The sequence below is a fragment of the Delphinus delphis genome, chromosome 10, assembly GCF_949987515.2.
Source record: "Delphinus delphis chromosome 10, mDelDel1.2, whole genome shotgun sequence".
Classification (NCBI taxonomy): domain Eukaryota; kingdom Metazoa; phylum Chordata; class Mammalia; order Artiodactyla; family Delphinidae; genus Delphinus; species Delphinus delphis.
Window position 1 is genome coordinate 39314848 of NC_082692.2, and position 19846 is coordinate 39334693.

The 19846-nt window shown below is 47.4% G+C and overlaps 2 protein-coding genes across 8 annotated transcripts in view; one reads left to right on the forward strand and one right to left on the reverse strand.

Moving 5' to 3' along the window:
• TCP11 (t-complex 11) overlaps positions 1-19846 on the forward strand; it is a 69224-nt gene that overhangs the window by 44231 nt on the left and 5147 nt on the right. The window lies entirely within an intron of this gene.
• The window catches only part of ANKS1A (ankyrin repeat and sterile alpha motif domain containing 1A), a 187626-nt gene continuing 181326 nt past the window's right edge, over positions 13547-19846 (reverse strand). For 3 of the 7 annotated variants that reach the window (XM_060021971.1, XM_060021967.1, XM_060021973.1), the window contains 2 exons: positions 18506-18676; positions 17541-17663 (listed from right to left, as the gene is read on the reverse strand). In XM_060021971.1, the coding sequence (XP_059877954.1) occupies positions 17541-17663; positions 18506-18676 (294 nt within the window). Of the gene's footprint in view, positions 16141-17540; positions 17664-18505; positions 18677-19846 lie in introns of those variants that run through there. The other 4 variants (XM_060021972.1, XM_060021968.1, XM_060021970.1 and 1 more) reach the window with 3 other exon arrangements.

The window sequence follows — 19846 nt, forward strand, 5'->3', positions numbered from 1 at the left end:
TGTTTGTTTTTTTGTTATTGAGCTGCATGAGCTGCTTATAAATTTTGGAGATGAATCCTTTGTCAGTTGCTTCATTTGCAAATATTTTCTCCCATTCTGAGGGGTGTCTTTTGGTCTTGTTTATGGTTTCCTTTGCTGTGCAAAAGCTTTGAAGTTTCATTAGGTCCCATTTGTTTATTTTTGTTTTTATTTCCATTTCTATAGGAGGTGGGTCAAAAAGGATCTTGCTGTGATTTATGTCATAGAGTGTTCTGCCTATGTTTTCCTCTAAGAGTTTGATAGTTTCTGGCCTTACATTTAGGTTTTTAATCCATTTTGAGCTTATTTTTATGTATGGTGTTAGGGGGTGATCTAATCTCATACTTTTACATGTACCTGTTCAGTTTTCCCAGCACCACTTATTGAAGAGGCTGTCCTTTCTCCACTGTACATTCCTGCCTCCTTTATCAAAGGTAAGGTGACCATATGTGCATGGGTTTATCTCTGGGCTTTCTATCCTGTTCCATTGATCTGTCTTTCTGTTTTTGTGCCAGTACCATACTGCCTTGATTACTGTAGCTTTGTAGTATAGTCTGAAGTCAGGGAGCCTGATTCCTCCAGCTCCGTTTTTTGTTCTCAAGATTGCTTTGGCTATTTGGGGTCTTTTGTGTTTCCATACAAATTGTGAATTTTTTTGTTCTAGTTCTGTGAAGAATGCCAGTGGTAGTTTGATAGGGATTGCATTGAATCTGTAGATTGCTTTGGGTAGTAGAGTCATTTTCACAATGTTGATTCTTCAAGTTCAAGAACATGGTATATCTCTTCATCTATTTGTATCATCTTTAATTTCTTTCATCAGTGTCTTATAATTTTCTGCATACAGGTCTTTTGTCTCCTTAGGTAGGTTTATTCCTAGATATTTTATTCTGTTTGTTGCAATGGTAAATGGGAGTGTTTTCTTGATTTCACTTTCAGATTTTTCATCATTAGTGTATAGGAATGCCAGAGATTTCTGTGCATTAATTTTGTATCCTGCTATTTTACCAAATTCATTGATTAGCTCTAGTAGTTTTCTGGTAGCATCTTTAGGATTCTCTGTGTATAGTATCATGTCATCTGCAAACAGTGACAGCTTTACTTCTTCTTTTCTGATTTGGATTCCTTTTATTTCTTTTTCTTCTCTGACTGCTGTGGCTAAAACTTCCAAAACTATGTTGAATTATAGTGGTGAGAGTGGGCAACCTTGTCTTGTTCCTCATCTTAGTGGAAATGGTTTCAGTTTTTCACCATTGAGGACGATGTTGGCTGTGGGTTTGTCATATATGGTCTTTATTATGTTGCGATAAGTTCCCTCTATGCCTTGTTTCTGGAGGGTTTTTATCATAAATGGGTGTTGAAATCTTTCTCTGCATCTATTGAGATGATCATGTGGTTTTTCTCCTTCAATTTGTTAATATGGCGTATCACATTGATTGATTTGCATATGTTGAAGAACCCTTGCATCCCTGGGATAAATCCCACTTGATCATGGTGTATGATCCTTTTAATGTGCTGTTGGATTCTGTTTGCTAGTATTTTGTTGAGGATTTTTGGATCTATGTTCATCAGTGATATTGGCCTGTAGTTTTCTTTTTTTGTGACATCTTTGTCTGGTTTTGGCATCAGGGTGATGGTGGCCTTTTAGAATGAGTTTGGGAGTGTTCCTCCCTCTGCTATATTTTGGAAGAGTTTGAGAAGGATGGGTGTTAGCTCTTCTCTAACTGTTTGATAGAATTTGCCTGTGAAGCCATCTGGTCCTGGGCTTTTGTTTGTTGGAAGACTTATTTTTTTAAAGATTTGTTTTTTTGCTTGTTTTTTGTTTTTGTTTATTTATTTAATATATTTTTGGCTGCATTGGGTCTTTGTGGCTGCGTGCAGGCTTTCTCTAGTTGCAGCGAGTGGGGGCTTCTATTTGTTGTGGTGCGTGGGCTTCTCATTGAGGTGGCTTCTCTTGTTGCAGAGCACAGGCTCTAGGCACGCGGGCTTCAGTAGTTGTGGCTTGTGGGCTCTAGAGTGCAGGCCCAGTAGTTGTGGCGCACGGGCTTAGTTGCTCCTTGGCATGTGGGATCTTCCTGGACCAGGGCTCAAACCAGTGTCCCCTGCATTGGCAGGTAGATTCTTAACCACTGCGCCACCAGGGAAGCCCTGTTGGAAGATTTTAAATCACAGTTTGAATTTCAGTGCTTGTAGTCGGTCTGTTTATATTTTCTTTTTCTTCCTGGTTCAGTCTTGGAAGGTTGTGCTTTTCTAAGAATTTGTCCATTTCTTCCAAGTTGTCCATTTTATTGGCATAGAGTTGCTTGTAGTAATCTCTCATGATCCTTTGTATTTCTGCAGTGTCAGTTGTTACTTCTCCATTTTCATTTCTAATTCTATTGATTTGAGTCTTCTCGCTTTTTTTCTTGATGAGTCTGGCTAATGGTTTATCGATTTTGTTTGTCTTCTCAAAGAACCAGCTTTTAGATTTATTGATCTTTACTATCGTTTCCTTCATTTCTTTTTCATTTATTTCTGATCTGATCTTTATGATTTCTTTCCTTCTGCTAATTTTGGTTTGTTCTTGTTGTTCTTCTTTCTCTAATTGCTTTAGGTGTAAGGTTAGGTTGTTTATTTGAGATTTTTCTTGTTTCTTGAGGTAGGATTGTATTGCTATAAACTTCCCTCTTAGAACTGCTTTTGCTGCATCCCATAGGTTTTGGGTCATCGTGTTTACATTGTCATTTGTTTCTAGGTATTTTTTGATTTCCTCTTTGATTTCTTCAGTGATCTCTTGGTTATTTAGTAGTGTATTGTTTAGCCTCCATATGTTTGTATTTTTTACAGATTTTTTCCTGTAATTGATATCTGGTCTCATAGCATTGTGGTCAGAAAAGATACTTGATACGATTTCAATTTTCTTAAATTTACCAAGGCTTGATTTGTGACCCAATATATGATCTATCCTGGAGAATGTTCCATGAGTACTTGAGAAGAAAGTGTATTCTGTTGTTTTTGGATGAATGTCCTGTAAATATCAATTAAGTCCATCCTGTTTAATGTATGATTTAAAGCTTGTGTTTCCTTACTTATTTTCATTTTGGATGATCTGTCCATTGGTGAAAGTGGGGTGTTAAAGTCCCCTACTATGATTGTGTTACTGTCGATTTCCCCTTTTATGGCTGTTAGCATTTGCCTTATGTTTTGAGGTGCTCCTATGTTGGGTGCATAAATATTTACAATTGTTATATCTTCTTCTTGGATTGATCCCTTGATCATTATGTAGTGTCCTTCTTTGTCTCTTCTAATAGTCTTTATTTTAAAGTCTATTTTGTCTGATATGAGAATTGCTACTCCAGCTTTCTTTTGGTTTCCATTTGCATGCAATATCTTTTTCCATCCCCTTACTTTCAGTCTGTATGTGTCTCTAGGTCTGACGTGGGTCTCTTGTAGACAGCATATATATGGGTCTTGTTTTTGTATCCATTCAGCAAGCCTGTGTCTTTTGGTTGGAGTATTTAATCCATTTATATTTAAGGTAATTATCAATATGTATGTTCCTATTACCATTTTCTTAATTGTTTTGGGTTTGTTTTTGTAGGTCTTTTCCTTCTCTTGTGTTTCCTGCCTAGAGAATTTCCTTTAGCATTTGTTGTAAAGCTGGTTTGGTGGTGCTGAATTCTCTTAGCTTTTGCTTGTCTGTAAAGGTTTTAATTTCTCTGTCCAATCTGAATGAGATCCTTGCTGGGTAGAGTAATCTTGGTTGTAGGATTTTGCCTTTTATCACTTTAAATATGTCCTGCCACACCCTCTGGCTTACAGAGTTTCTGCTGAAAGATCAGCTGTTAACCTTATGGTGATTCCCTTGTAATTTGTTGCTTTTTCCCTTGCTGTTTTTAATATTTTTCTTTGTATTTTATTTTTGATAGTGTGATTAATATGTTTCTTGGCATGTTTCTCCTTGGATTTATCCTGTATGGGACTCTCTGCGCTTCCTGGTCTTGATTGACTATTTCCTTTCCCATATTAGGGAAGTTTTCAACTATAATCTCTTCAAATATTTTCTCAGTCCCTTTCTTTTTCTCTTCTTCTTCTGGGACCCCTATGGTGCATTTAATGTTGTCCCAGAGATCTCTGAGACTGTCCTCAATTCTTTTCATTCTTTTTTCTTTATTCTGCTCTGTGGTCGTTATTTCCACTATTTTATCATCCAGGTCACTTATCCATTCTTCTGTCTCAGTTATTCTGCTATTGAGTCCTTCTAGAGAATTTTAAATTTCATTTATTGTGTTGTTCATCATTGTTTGATTGCTCTTTAGTTCTTCTAGTTCCTTGTTAAACCTTTCTTGTATTTTCTCCATTCTATTTCCAAGATTTTGGATCATCTTTACTATCATTACTCTGAATTCTTTTTCAGGTAGACTGCGTATTTCCTCTTCGTTTCATCTGGTGGGTTTTTACCTTGCTCCTTCATCTGCTGTGTATTTGTCTGTCTTCTCATTTTGCTTGACTTACTGCATTTGGGGTCTCCTTTTCGCAGGCTGCAGGTTCGTAGTTCCCGGTTTTTTGGTGTCTGCCCCCAGTGGGTAAGGTTGGTTCAGTGGGTTGTATAGGCTTTCAACCCTATACAACCTCTTGGGTCTTGTGCCTGTGTTCTAGTGGGGGACTTGTGCCTGTGTTCTAGTGGTTGAGGCTGGATCTTGTCTTTCTGGTGGGCAGGACTGCATCTGGTGGTGTATTTTGGGGTGTCTGTGAACTTATTATAATTTTAGGCAGCCTCTCTGCTAATGGATGGGGTTGTGTTCCTGTCTTGCTAGTTATTTGGCATAGGGTGTCCAGCACTGGAGCTTGCTGGCCGTTGGGTGGAGCTGGGTCTTAGTGTTGAGATGGAGATCTCTGGGAGAACTCACACCAATTGATATTATGTGGGGCCAGGAGGTCTCTGGTGGATCAGTGTCCTGAAGTTGGCTCTCGCACCTCAGAGGCTCAGGCCTGACACCCAGCCAGAGCACCAAGACCCTGTCAGCCACATGGCTCAGAAGAAAAGGGAGAAAAAAAGCAAAGAAAGAAAAAAATTTTTAAAAAGTTATTAAGGTAAAAAATATGTATATTATAAAATTTAAAAATTAGTAAAAAAAAAAAAAAAAGAAGAGAGCAACCAAACCAATAAAGAAATCCACCAATGATAACAAGCACTAAAAACTATACTAAAACAAAACAAAACAAAGTGGACTCACAGAACCCTAGGACAAATGGTAAAAGCAAACCTATACAGACAAAATCACACAAAGAAGCATACACATACACACTCACAAAAAGAAAAGGGAAAAAAGAATTATATATGTGTGTGTACACACACACACACACACACACACACATATATAAAGGAAGCATCAACCAAATCAATAAATCTACCAGTAATAATAGGCTCTAAATACTAAACTAAGATAAACATAAAACCAGAAACAAATTAGATGTAGAAGGCAAACCGCAAGTCCACAGTTGCTCCCAAAGTCCACTGCCTCAATTTTGGGATGATCATGGTTTATTCAGGAATTCCACAGATGCAGGGTACATCAAGTTGATTGTGGAGATTTAATCTGCTGCTCCTGAGACTGCACGGAGAAATTTCCCTTTCTCTTCTTTGTTTGCAGAGCTCCTGGGGTTCAGCTTTGGTCTTGGCCCGGACTCTGTGTGTAGGTCGCCTGAGGGTGTCTGTTCTTCACTCAGACAGGACGGGGTTAAAGGAGCAGCTGATGAGGAAACTCTGGCTCACTCAGGCCGTGGGGAGGGAGGGGTACAGAATGCGGCAGCAGAGGCTGGCGTGACATTGCGCTAGCCTGAGGCGTGCTGTGTGTTCTCCTGGGGAAGTTGTCCCTGGGTCATGGGACCCTGGCAGTGGTGTGCTGCACAGGCTCCTGGGAGGGGAGGTGTGGATAGTGACCTGTGCTCGCACACAGGCTTCTTGGTGGCTGCAGCAGCAGCCTTAGTGTTTCATGCCTGTCTCTGGTGTCCGCGCTGATAGCCGCGGCTCGTGCCCATGTCTGGAGCTCGTTTAGGCGGTGCTCTGAATCCCCTCTCCTCGTGCACCCCGAAACAATGGTCTCTTGCCTCTTAGTCAGGTCCAGACTTTTTCCCGGACTCCCTCCCGGCTAGCTGTGGCGCACTAGCCCTCTTTAGGCTGTGTTCACACAGCCAACCCCAGTCCTCTCCCTGGGATCCGACCTCTGAAGCCCGAGCCTCAGCTCCCAGCCCCCACCTGCCCCAGCGGGTGAGCACACAAGCCTCTTGGGCTGGTGAGTGCTGGTCGGCACCAATCTGTGCGGGAATCTCTCCGCTTTGCCCCTATGCACCCATATTGCTGCACTCTCCTCCGTGGCTCCGAAGCTTCCCTCCCTGCCCACCACTCTTTCCACCAGTGAAGGGGCTTGCTCATGTGTGGAAACCTTTCCTCCTTCACAGCTCCCTTCCACTGGTGCAGGTCCCGTCCCTATTCTTTTGTCTGTGTTTTTTCTTTTTTCTTTTGCCCTAGCCAGGCACATGGGGAGTTTCTTGCCTTTTGGGAAGTCTGAGGTCTTCTGCCAGTGTTCAGTAGGTGTTCTGTAGGAGTTGTTCCACATGTAGATGTATTTTTGATATATTTGTGGGGAGGAAGGTGATCTCCACATCTTATTCCTCCACCATCTTGAAGGTTCCCCCCCTCCCTTTTTTAATAGCCCTGGTGATTATACTGGGCTGTTCTAGATAATCCAGGATAATCTCCCTGTCTCAAGACCCTTGATTTTAACCACATTTGTAAAGTATCTTCTGCCACATAAGGTAACATATTCACAGGTTCTGTTGATTAATTGGGATGTGGACATCTTTAGGGAGCTATTACTCACCCTCTATTTCCGTTTTTCTGAGTGTTTTAAAAATCATGAATGGGTGTTTGTCAAATTTTTCTGCATCAATTGGTAAGATAATGTGATTTTTCTTCTTTAGCTTATTAATATGTTGGATTATATGGACTGATCTTCAAATATTGGTCAGCCTTGCAGCCCTGGAATGAACTTTACTTGGTTATGATGTATAATTCTTTTTATATATATCTGAATCCTATTAGCTAATATTTTGTTACAAATTTTTTTGTGTCTACATTCATGAGAGAAGTATTGTTTTCTATAGTATCTATAGTTTTGTTTTCTATAGTATCTATAGTTTTCTTTCTTTGTATTTCCTTTGTTGGTATTGGCATCAGGGTAATATTAGCTTATAGAATAAATGAATTAGGAAGCATTCATACACTTCTGTTTTCTGAAACAGATTGTGTAGAACTGGTATTAATTATTCTTTAAACATTTGGTAGAATTCTTCAGTGAAATCATCTGGGCTTAGAGTTTTTTTTTAAATTATGGATTCAATTTTTACAGTGCTACTCAAATCATCTATTTCACAGTGGGTGAGTTGTGATAGTGTATGTTTTTTGAGGCATTGTTCTATTTAGTCTAAGTTGTTAAATTTACATGTTTAGAGTTAGTGCATAGTGTTCTGTTATCCTTCTGATGTCTGCAGGGTATGTAGCAGTAGCCATAGTTTTATCCCTGATATTGGTAATCTGTCTTCTTTCTCTTTTTTTTTTTTCTTTGTCAGTTTAGCTACAGTTTTGTGAATTTTATTGATCATATCATAAAAGAAGCTCTTTGCTTCATTGGTTTTTTCCTACTTCCTGTTTTCATTTTCATTTATTTCTGCTTTTATCTCTATTATTTCCTTCCTTCTCCTTGCTTTGCATTTATTTTGCTCTTTTTTTGAGGTTCTTGAGGGTAGAAGCCTAGATTACTGATTTAAGACTTTTCCTCTTTCACAGCGTATGCATTTACTGCTATGAATTTCCTTCTCAGCACTACATTACCTTGTCCCACAAATTTGGGTATGTTGTATGTTCATTTTCATTCAGTTTAATATTTATTTTGATTCCCCTTGAGATTTATTTCTCTTTGACTCATGGATTACCTAGAAGTGTGTTATTGCCAAGTGTTTTAGAGAATTTTCTGTTATCTTTGTTATTGATTTCTACTTTGATTCTATTGTTTTTCAAGAACACACTGTGTATTATTTTAATTCTTCTAAATTTGTTGAGGTTTATTTTTGGCCCGGAATATGCTCTATCTTGGTATATGTTCCGTGGCCACTCATCCTGCTGTTGTTGGCCAATGTGTTCTGTACTGTCAGTGAGATCCTGTTGGTTGATGGTGTTGAGTTCTTCTGTATCCTTGCTGATATTCTCTCTAGTTGTTCTACCAGCTGTTGACAGAGTTTCTAATTGAATTGAATCTCCAGCTCTATTTGTTGTATTGATATTAGTCTGCTTAGGCTGCCGTAATGATATACTGTAGAAATTTATTTCTCACAGTTCTGTAGGCTGGAAAGCCCCAGATCAAGTTCTAGGAGGGTCATTTTCTGGTGAGGAGTTTCTTCCTGACTTGTAGACAGTCACCTTCTTGCTGTGTTTTCACATGGCCTTTCCTTGGTGTCTGTGTCTGACGAGATTGATCTCTCTTTCTCTCTGTCTCTTTCTCTTCTTGTAAAGCCAGTAATCCTAATGAATTAGGATCTCACCCTTATGACCCAATTTAACCTTAATTACCTCCTAAACGCCCTATTTCCAAATACAGTCAAATTGGGAGTTAGGGCTTCAACATATGAATTTTGGAGGGGCACAGTTCAGTCCATAGCATTTGTGGATTTGTCTATTTCCATTTTTAACTCAGTTTTTGCTTCACATATTTTACAGCTCTGTTGTTTGGTCCATACACATTTAGGATTGATATGTTTTCTTGGTGCATTGACCTTTAATCATTATATAGTACCGTCTTCTCTCTTATAATTTTCTTTGTTCTGAAGTCTACTTTATAAGATATTAACATAGCCATTCCTTTCTTTTTTTTTCCTGTACACTGGCCTCTCACTGTTGTGGCCTCTCCCATTGCGGAGCACAGGTTCCAGACGCGCAGGCTCAGTGGCCATGGCTCATGGGCCCAGCCGCTCCACGGCATGTGGGATCTTCCCAGACCGGGGCACAAACCTGTGTCCTCTGCATCGGCAGGCGGACTCTCAACCACTGCGCCACCAGGGAACCCCCTCGCTCCTTTCTTTTGATTAATGTTTGCATTATATATCTTTTTTCCATCCTTTTATTGTCAACCTGCCTATATTATTATTTGAGGTGGGTTTCTTATAGATAGCATATAGTTGGCTCATGTTTTCTAATCTCCTGCAGTGTTTTTTTTTTTTTTTTTTTATTTATGACTGTGTTGGGTCTTCATTTCTGTGCAAGGGCTTTCTCTAGTTGTGGCAAGCGGGGGCCACTCTTCATCACAGTGCGCGGGCCTCTCACTATCACGGCCTCTCTTGTTGCGGAGCACAGACTCCAGACGTGCAGGCTCAGTAGTTGTGGCTCACGGGCCTAATTGCTCCGAGGCATGTGGGATCTTCCCAGACCAGGGCTCAAACCCGTGTCCCCTGCATTGGCAGGCAGATTCTCAACCACTGCGCCACCAGGGAAGCCCTCCTCCAGTCTTTCAATTGATGTTTTTAGACTGTTTAAATTTCATGTAATTATGATATGCTAGGGCTTAAGTCTGTCATTTAATTTTTTGTTTTCTAGTTATTCTATTTTCATTTTTCTATTTTTCCTGTCTCCCTGTGAGTTACTTGAAAACATTTTAAAATTCCATTTCTATTTATCTTAGTGTTTGTGAGTTTATCTCTTTGAATAACTCTTTTATTTAGTGTTTGCTCTAGGTTTACATATATACGTAACTCTCCACAGTCTATTGGTATCATCATTTACCAGTTCAAGTAATGTATAGAAACCTTACCTTGTTTTATATCCCCTCATCCTCCTCATTTAAAAGATAATTGTTTTAAACATTTCCTCTATGTGCGTTTTGAACGATATTAAACTGCGTTAGGATTTTGCTTCAACCATCAAACATAATTTAGAAAACTCCATAGGAGAAGGAAAGTCCATTGTATTACCCATATTTTTGCTTCATGTTTGTTCATCCTTCCCTGATGTTCCAAGGTTCATTTCTTTCTTTCTTCATTTCCTTTCTATTTAGAAAACTTTCACCATTCTATTAGGGTAGGTCTGCTGGTGACTAAGTTCCTTAGTTTTCCTTCATCTGAGAATGTTTTGATTCCTCTTCGTTCCTGGAGAATATTTTTGCAGGGTATAGAATTCTGGATTCACAGTTCTTTTCTTTCAGCACTGGAAAAATATCATACTACTTCCTTCTGGCCTCCACAATTCTGCTGAGAAATTCACTGTCATTCAAATTACTTTTCCCCTATAGGTAAGATGTCATTTTTCTCTCACTACTTTTAAGAATTTTTCCTTGGTCTTTCATTTTCAGAAATTTAATTGCGATGGTATCTTGGCATGGATTTCTTTTGGTTTATCTGGTTTGGGGTGTGCTCAGCTTCTTGATTCTGTAGGTTTGTGTCTCTTGCCAAATTTGGGGAATTTTCAGTCATTATTTCACGGATGGCTCTTTCAGCCCCACCCCCTTTCTGTCCTTCTGGGACTCTGATGACATACATGTTTGATCTTTTGTTAGGTCCCTGAGATTCTATTCATTTTTTTTCTAATCTATTTTCTCTGCTCTTCCAGTTGGGTAATTTCTGTTGTTCTGTCCTCTGGTTTGTGGTTTCGTCTCTTTCTTGTTTATTCTGCTGTTGAGCCCATCCGCTGAGATCTTCATCTTGGTTATTGTATTTGTCAAGAGCAGCCTCCTTATTGCCGGGTGATTGCAAGTTCCCCACTAGGCCTCCTCTGACGCCACCCCAGTCGGTTTGGGGCACCTTGTCACGTGGTGAGGGGGTACATCTAGGCTCCCCATTGGCCTTTGCTGGCCTGTGGATCATGGGGCCACAGTTTTTTTTCTGTGATGTGTGGATGGACTAGAGCAGTTCGTGTCTAAAAGCTTTCTGTCTTGTTAGGCTACCTTTTTCTGGTCCTCTGGCTAGAGAGAGCAGGCTTTTGTTTGGGCTTTGTGACCACTGGTGTTTCTGCCGGGGTTTTAATTTTACTTGCAAGAATAGGGGAAGGCCTGTCTACTTGATCTTCCTGGAAGTAGAAGTTTGTTTACTTTTGATAGCTATTGTCAAGTTGTCCTTTGTTACATGTGGTGCAAACATTATTTTCAGTTTTTTTAATGGTGCATTTTGCTTTGCAGAAGTATTTGATTTTTATATAGTTGAATATATTAATCCTTAAGAAAATGGACTCGGAGTTATGTAACATGTTTGGGAAGACCTTTCTCATACCAAGATTATGAAAACAAAGTCTCTCATTTTCTTCTATCAATAGCTTTGTTGGGGGTTAATTTATTTTTTCATTTAAATATGTGAACCATCTGGAATTTATTTTGGTATAAGTAGGAATAGAAACGTCCCTGCGCCGTTTCCACCACTCCCATGGCTACGTGCTTTCCCAACTCCATTTACTGAATAATAAATATTTTATGGTGTTAGGGAATTTCTTTAATTTGGTACATGCTTGTTTATAACAGTGTTCCTAATAGCTGAGTCCCGAAAAAAGCAGTCACAGAGTTGCAGGGGGTGTGCCTCTCACTGGAGTTGAGACCCACGCCCCCGCGGCTGTTGGTTGGTAACGGCCGGTGCTGTGAGTTGGTGATACTGAAAGGTCAGCCAGCCCGTCCACTGGGCTTCGGGGGACCTAGACTCTCGCAGGGTCGGAAGCCAGAGGTGCCGAGGCTGACAAGAGGGCGTCCAGAGCTGCCCTAGAAAGTGCTCCCGGGCAGAGCTCCGCCTCCTCAGTGGCCTGGTCGCTCAGCCTTCCGTCCTGACGCCCCCGCTGCCCGGGTGCCTGGGCTACGGAGCATCTGTGAAGCGAGGTGAGGGGAGGAGCCCTGGTCCGTGTGCACTGCACCGTCCGCTCTACGACACCACCCGACTCCTGGCGGCTGCTTCCGCCTCCAGGTCCCGAGGAGGCCGGTGTGTAGACGCACTGAGCACAGCGAGTCAGAGGGGATGGGGAGGCAAGGGGTGGAGGCGGGCTGGACCGATGCCATCCTGTGGGACGTGTCCTGTCCACCCCTGCTGTGAGGCCGCCCCACACAGTCCTCCCACCACTCCCTTCTGTCCTGCTCCAGCTTCCACTCGGTTAGCTGCAGCATGCCTGCGGCCCGGACGGCAGGCCCGGGCGCCAGGCCCGGGCGCCTGGCCCGGGCGCTCAGCGGGAACTGGTCTGTCTCCCCAGCCCAGCAGGCCCCCAAGGCAGGATCAGCACTGCAGTCCTGGGGTTAGGCAGAGCGAGTCACACCTGATGCTGGTGAGTGGTGCCAGAAGGGATCGTGATGGTGGCAGTGTGTCCCGCGCCGTACCCGTTCCTGAGGAATGGTGACTCCAATTATGACCAAACCTCCTCTCTTGCTGTAACGTTTCTTCTGCCTAAGAAACTGGTGCCAACGCCAGGGGGCAGAGGGGGGGTGAGGATGACGCCCCCGCCCCGTCTAGAATGTGAGGCCCTCCACCGGCCCTCAGTCTCCTTTCCCAGATTCAATGCAGTTTGGCCTGAGAAGCCCAAATCGGAAGAAGCTGGGTTTTGGTCCTCTCTCTGCTATTAGCTGGCTGGCTAAGAGAAAATCATTTCCCTGTTCTGGGCCTTGGTTTCTTCATAAATACAGTTGGGTATTGGGTGAGAATCAATGCTTTCCTTGTAAAGTCCTTTAACAAATGGAATATTTCACAGAAACTCATGAGTTAGAGTGTGCAGAATTCGGCAGCTCAGGTTGAAGCAGGAGTGGGACCAGCGGCTCTGAGGATAGCTTGACAACCACCCGACCAGATGGTTTCTAGGGGCCTCTCCAGCCGGCCCTGGGCAGGCGTCTTAACCTCTCTGAGCCTTGGTTTCCTTTTCTATAGAGACAGTACCCAGCTAGGTGTGAGGGCTGATGGGGCGGGTTGCCTGTAAAGCTGCCAGCAGGGTTTGGAACACGGGTGCTCCACCAACGACGGGGATGTCAGTGTTGTTTGTGCCTTTCCAACCCTCCTTTGAATAGCAGCCCAGGCACCACCCGCTCTGGTTCTTCGAGCACTGCATCCCTCCCAGTCCCCACGGCCCGGGACTGTCTGATGGGTCTCACGGTGTGGCTTTGGGCTGGTAGCTAGTTGTGTCTGTTTAAAACTTAACCTTCACAATCTAACTGAGTTCCTGAAGGGAGCCTCTCCTTCCGTAGCTCTCAATCCCCACACTGCCTTGTACACCGACATTCAATAAGTATCTGTGGGTGACCAGCCCAGGCCAGGATGTGGCCCCTGCTTGGTGTTCAGACCGAGGAGGGGCAGGTGGATTGCAGGGCCCCTGCGCTGGAGCAGGGTTAATGATGACTAGAGAGGGCTGGACGGCACGGAATCCCCAAACTTGTCCCAGCCAAACACAGCGGATCCTCGTTTCCACCCCGGAGCCAGCGGCTGGCCTGTGCCAGCACTTCTGCCGGAAAACAATCAAGAAACCTTCCAACTCAGACTCCACAAAGTAAGGTTGGTTTCATGTCGCTTCTCATTTATTAATTCAGTCTGTTCTAAGTTGTACAGTTACGAAAATAACAAAACCAAAGCCGAAAGCCCAGGAATATTTACACTCTCTCTCGTGTAGTGAGGTCAGTCTATGTTGTTGCACAGGTCGGTTATGTTTGGTACCACAAGATGTTTGTAATTTAGACAAAATTGGACAGATTAACAATTATATGTACAGTAAAATAAAAGGGGAAGTCATTCAAGTATCAAAATACAGAGACAAAGATTAAATAACGTTTTATTACAATTCAGTCCCATTGCCACACCATTAGCAACACCACTTTGTGAACTGCATCTGAGAGTTGTCCTGCAGGCCTGGGCATCACAACACAGGCCGAGGGCAGACCAGTCTGCTCAGCCCGAGACTTCTCCGGGGACTCCCCAGAGTCAAAGCTGGGGGCCCCGGGGGAACGCGAGCGTTGCAAATGCAGAGCCTGTCAGAGGGAAGCCCTGCTCGAAGTAGCTGCAAGCAGAAGGGCGGAGCAGAGAGCCTGTGGCCGGGCAGGTACTGACCTATCTCAGGTCCTGCCTGAACGGCCTGCACAGTTCAGAACGGGGCTGCCACACTGCAGGGCCTGTGCTCACGTGCAGAAGCAGGGCTTCTCTCCATGTGAAGCCTGTCCTGGTGTTAAAATTTTTCTTTCTAGGGGAGGGAGAGTACCTGTCCCGGAGGAGGAATAAAAAAAATATCTAGTCCCTTCCTTTCTTGGCTATTGAGAAATAAACCAAGCTCAAAACAAAATCCAGAGCCAGAGCAGATTAGCCAAGGCTTTCCAACATGAAACACCCTGAATAAATAAAGAAGATATAGCAGCTTCAAGGGGAGGAGACACCTACCTATGACTTAAAAATAAAGACAGCTTGAGGAACTCATCGTAGTGTCTACAGTTTTCTTTATGGACCCACCACCCACCAAGAGAGGGCTGCTTAGAGGAGACCGGCCTTCCTCAGGAGGAAGAGGGCACAGCACTCGCACTGCAGCAGGAGCCGCGGTTTACCCATCCAGCTCGGGGTTCCTCGTCCATACCTGGAAGGAAGTAGGGGCTGAATACTGCTCAGTGGAAGCCGATGGGCCCTGGAAGCAGCAGGACGTGAAGTCAGACTTCCCGGTATCGAGGTCCTTGTTTAGTACCGAGAAGGGCAGGATCAGTGAGAGGGGGTGTGACTCCCCAGGCCTGCGGTGTGGACGGCTCAGCAGAAAGGAAACCCACAGGGCCCAGCCTCAGGTCAGCAGGAAGACGCGGCCCAGCTTTCCGCTGCTGGCCGACCACAGGGCTATGAAGGTGCGCCAGAGCGCTCCCTGCTCATTCACAGCCCCTGCCAGGAGAGAGAGAGGCGCTACTGAAGCCTGGACTACTGATCCTGGGACCAGACTGCGCTGTGCCAGCAAAGCGGAAGGTCTGCTCCGGCCCCATGGGAGGAAAGGCTCTGCTCTGGAAGGTGCTGGACGGGCAGTTGACCTGGCCCAGCCTCACAGGAACAGTCCCTCTGGCTCTGCCTCCAGGAGGAGCAACGCAACCAAAGGTGAAAAGCAAAGTCAGCCAGCAGGAGGGCTCAGGCAGCAGCAGCGCCCAGATGCCAGCCTGCCCTGAAGGCCACACTCGGGGAGAATCAAACTGTCACCTGATTCAGCCTTCTCTACCCTTGGAGCCAGTGGGGAGCCCAGCAGCTGAAAGGATGACAATCAAAGCGATAATTCAGAGAACCAAAGTGAATCCTAACCACACAGACCTGATTAGACAAATCGCAAGTCAGCAGGCAGCCACCTCAGCCGACCTACCCGTCAATGCCCCAAACAAACAAAGCTGCTGCTTCTCCTTTCTGCCTCGACTCAGACAGTCTGAGGTCACCGGAGGGCCTGCGGCCAGGCAGCCCAGGGCAGCGCTCTGACCACCGCTGGGTCCGAGACAGAGGAGCAGCCCAGAGCTTGGGCACCGCGACCTGCCTGTGCATCTCCACGCGGCCCCAGACCTTCACGTTTGGAACCCCAGAAGCCTCTGCTTTTGCCAGACGCCTCTACGGGCTGCCCCCAGCTCCAGGCGGGGATGAGAAGCTGTGCGGCTCAGAAGGAAGAGCAGCTGACTGGCGGGTCTGTCGAGCCGATTCAATTCACCCACTACCTTCTCTCAGAGCTGCTCAAGCGCGCCAAGACCCCAGCCTGAGGACAGAGGCCCGCTGTCCTCTGACCCTATGGCCATTGTCTAAAGACTGGCAGTTTAACCTAGAGGGTTGAGCCAAGTGTTGAAAGTTCATTTTATAAAAAAATTTTTTTCTATTAAAAAATGTTTTCTGGACAAGTCACTTCTTGGCTCTCTGGAGTTCCAACCTCATCTGCTAGAGGCCTGGAGGGCTGCTCCGCAACCAGGGCAGGGCTCACTCGGCGAGACCTGGCAGTGGCAGGCCCGGACCATGCAGCCGCGAGGAGGTCCTACGGGCAGTAGTGGGGCCTGCGTCTTCAAAGCTGCAGCTGAGACGGTGGTGGCGGTGGCGGCGGCGGCGGTGGGAGCCTGCGCTCCCCATGGCTGTTTCCGCAGCACAGTTGGTTCCTCGGTGGCTCAGCTTGGCAGAAGCAAACACAACGGGGGGGAGGAAAGGGTTAACCAAAGGGGCCTGCACAAGGTGGAGGAAACGGAAAGGAAACACGGAAGCAGAACAGAAGGTCCCTTACAGCCTCCCCTGAGCACCCTCCATGGCTCAGCGCATCTGCTTGGAAGGCACGAGGACAGGCAGGCAGGAGGACCCACCCCGGTTTGTCGACTTGGGTTTCAACTCATAAAGCAACCGCTGCAACTTACTGGCTCTCATACTGGGCCACGCTACGTGTACAGTGCTTCTTCCCACGGAAACTGGCTCTCCTCTCCCGCCATCTAAGCTGACATGCCCTCACGCGAGAACGTGGGCCTTCTGAAAGCCTCAACTCCACCATCCCAGCTGCTGAACTGCTTTGAGGTGATGGACTCCTTCTCAGGAGTCAAGAGGCTGAGGGCGGTCGATCAGGGAAGGGACCGGGTGCCAGCTGACTATCTCTGGTCCCCACACTGTGGAGAAGCATCAGAAAGCTCCTGGAGGACAACGGATGTTGCTCGGCCCAGGTCCCTGTCCTTGAGCAGCTCCGTTCTGAGGGAAGAAGGTGCACAGTGTGTGCAGGGCACTGGCCTCCCTCCTGCTGGCTCCTACAGGAAGGCCTTCCTCTTCCTCGAGCCAGACTCCAGAGCCAGCCGGGGACTCCCTGGTGAAGACGTGAGGAGCCATCCCATTCCTTGCAGTGCAAGACCCATCAGGACCAAGACACCTGCTGTGTGGAGCCAGCCTGTGGGTGTTCAGACGCTCAGAGCCCCAGGCTTTGGAGTCAGGCATGTGCTCTAGGACCTGGCACAGACCCTGGGCCCTCACAGAAAGAGTTCTGACCCTGTTCAAGCCACATCGCTGAGCTGAGGGTCTCACAGGGGGAGGCCAGCAATCTTAAGAGGGATGGGCCGCAGGCCAGCTGTTAGCAGAGCGCAAGGGGATTCTGGCCCCAGGTGGTCACAGTGGTTGGTTGTGTCAGGAAAGGTGCAGTTAGCTCTTGGCAACGGCACCCAGCCGTGGCTCGGAAGACGGGAGAGGAGAGCCGACAGGGAGCCCCGGCCGATCGGAGGGAGCAGCCTCCAGTGCCGAGTGGACTCCGCCCGGAGACTGCCCCCGCCTCAGGAGCCACGGTGCCCGCCCGCTGAGGCCCTCTTGGTGCCCACCTCAAAGGCACCTTGCCCCCCCGCCAAGCTGTCCTCGCCCAAGGGGGGAATTCACAGTGTCCGGTGGTGTTAGGTGCGAGCTGAGAGTGTGCAGTGTCTAAAGCTGCCGCCCCAGGAGGAGAGGTCCCGGGGGGGTGGGACCTTGGCGTCAGCAGCTGGAAGGAGAGTTGAGAAGAGCAGAAGGACGGACGGCAAGGCACATGAGACTAGTGGAGACGGGGTGGGTGCTTAGAAGATAGTGGTCTCATACTTGGTGCTGAGGCTCCGCTTAGAGTCTGGTTTGGGGTCCACAACCCAGGAGACGCTGGCATGGGACTGGGCATCTGGGTCCATATCGGGCGGTTCCAGCTGCTGAGGAAGAGGGTGAAGAGTCAGAGGGAGCGCTGCACCTGGGCCAGGGGTCAACGGGGCCCGCTGTCCCCCGCCTCCCGGGCCATGCTGACGTCAGTACCCCACGGGGGAGGCCCTGTTCTCCTCAGCCAAAGAGCAAGCTCCCTGGGGTGGGGTGGCAGAAGGGGGACCTTCCCTGGAGCATCACGGGAGGGCCGCCTCTGAGCTCTCCAGGGGCAACTTCTCCTGGGGGTTTCTTGGAGCGGCTCAGTTAAAGGAGCCTTGCCCTACCTAAGCATCGAGCACTAAGCCCCAAAGCTGTTCTCGGTGGCAGGAAGCGGGTAAGGGGTTTGGAAACCCCAAACCTCGGGTCCCTCTGGCAGGGCCAGAGAGCTCACCCCGGGCAAGACCACAGCGGGCACCCATGAGCTCTGGAGAGAGGAGGACACACAGCAGAGAAACAGAGGCTCCAGCACAGACAGGGATGGTGGGACGGCAGCTCAGGAAAGACGGGCATGCAGGCGGGGCCGGGGGCGGGGCACCAGAGTCTCAGAGAGCTCACGGTCACTTCGGGGAGACTGACACACAGACAGCAGGAGGTGCAGAGACCTTGACTCCAGGACTAACAGACGGCAGCGGGAGGTAAGAAGGACGATGGGTGGGGCAGGTGTGACAGTAACAACAGCGACTATCAGGGGGCAGCGGCACCTGGGGTGCAGAGCAAAGCAGACACAGACATGGGGTGGCGTTACGGAGGCCGCCTCGCACGGGCCCGTGTCCTGAGGGGCTGGCCACCTGAAGCGTGAGAAGACCCTCCTTGCGCCCGCTCCACCCCGAGCCCTCAAATCCCGGGGCCCACGTACTGCTGACTTCCTCATGCCGACCCGAGGCTTAGGCACCGGTTTGGAAGATTTTGTTTCGATCATCTCGGCGGCAGAGGCCCCCATTGGCCTGGACTTCTGGGCCTGTAGGGCCAGCTGATAGGCCACCTCGAACGCCTGCCCCAGTGTCAGGATGATCTCATAGGTCAGGTTCTGGGAGAAAACAGCACAACGTGAGAGATGGGATGGAGGAACCACTGCCTCTCACGCCTGCCCTGGCCTCATGCCCCTGAGCACAGGCCAGGCAGCACTGCACAGGTAACAAGAGTGCAGGGAATCCGCTGGAACGCTTGCTTTGAAAGCAGAAGTTTGTCCCGAGGTGACTGATACATTAGGGAACAATCTGAACAAAACACACACTTTGTGTTTCCTCATGTGTGATTTCATTGGAGAGAAACACGAGGCGAATGCAAAGACTCCCCTGCTGACCCCCGTTGCCTGGGAATACACAGCATATATGCCACCCCCACCTGGCAGCTCAACTTCCCCACGGGACCCACCCCTGACCGTAACAATCAAGCAGCAGCTCTTCCCAGGGCCACCCGGCCCGCGCCCTCCCCTCCATCCGTGCACCCCTCTATCCTCTGTTCCTCCTCTTTCTCTCTCCGTCTGGCACACAGGCTGGCAGGAGTGAGGCACATGCTTCCACAAGCCGACTTCGGGTCCTTCTCGAGGCAGAGCGCCGTGTTTATGTAGCATTTATGTATCTCTTAACCATTTAACATGGATAAAATGGTGTGGGTGTTCGTATTAGGTTCCTGAGGGCTGTGCCCCCTGCCTCATCTCCCCATGAGCCTTGGTGCTTCCCGTGTGGTTTCAGGGTGTGGTGCTCTCTAGGAGCACAGACGCCACGTTACAGCAGAACTGACTGATGCGGGAAGACGAGCTACAGGTAAGAGTAGCGGGAAGGATGTGTCCTGGGAGGATTTCCTCATTTCATCTTCAGAACCACCCCGTGAAGTCGGTTACACTCTATCCCCTTTGCGCGGACGAGGAGCCGGGGTCACACAGCTAGCTAGTGGCAGAGCCAGGAGGCTGCAAGCACAGAGCTCCCGGGCGAGGCCGGGAAGACCCTGGAACCAGCTACTCTCACAGGGGCAGCAGGGACCTGGACAAAGGTGTTGTCTCAGGGCAGCCACCATGGTCACTCATCCACTCCCTGTGGGCAGCACGTGTGACCACTCCCCTCAGCCCAGCAGCGCCAGAACCCCACCTAAGCTGGGATATGGGCGAAGAAAACTTACTGTCCCCAAGAGGGAGCTGGAGGGCTTTTCAGGGAGATGGCCCAGCTGGAGGGCGGGAGTTAGGATGGATGGTCGACCA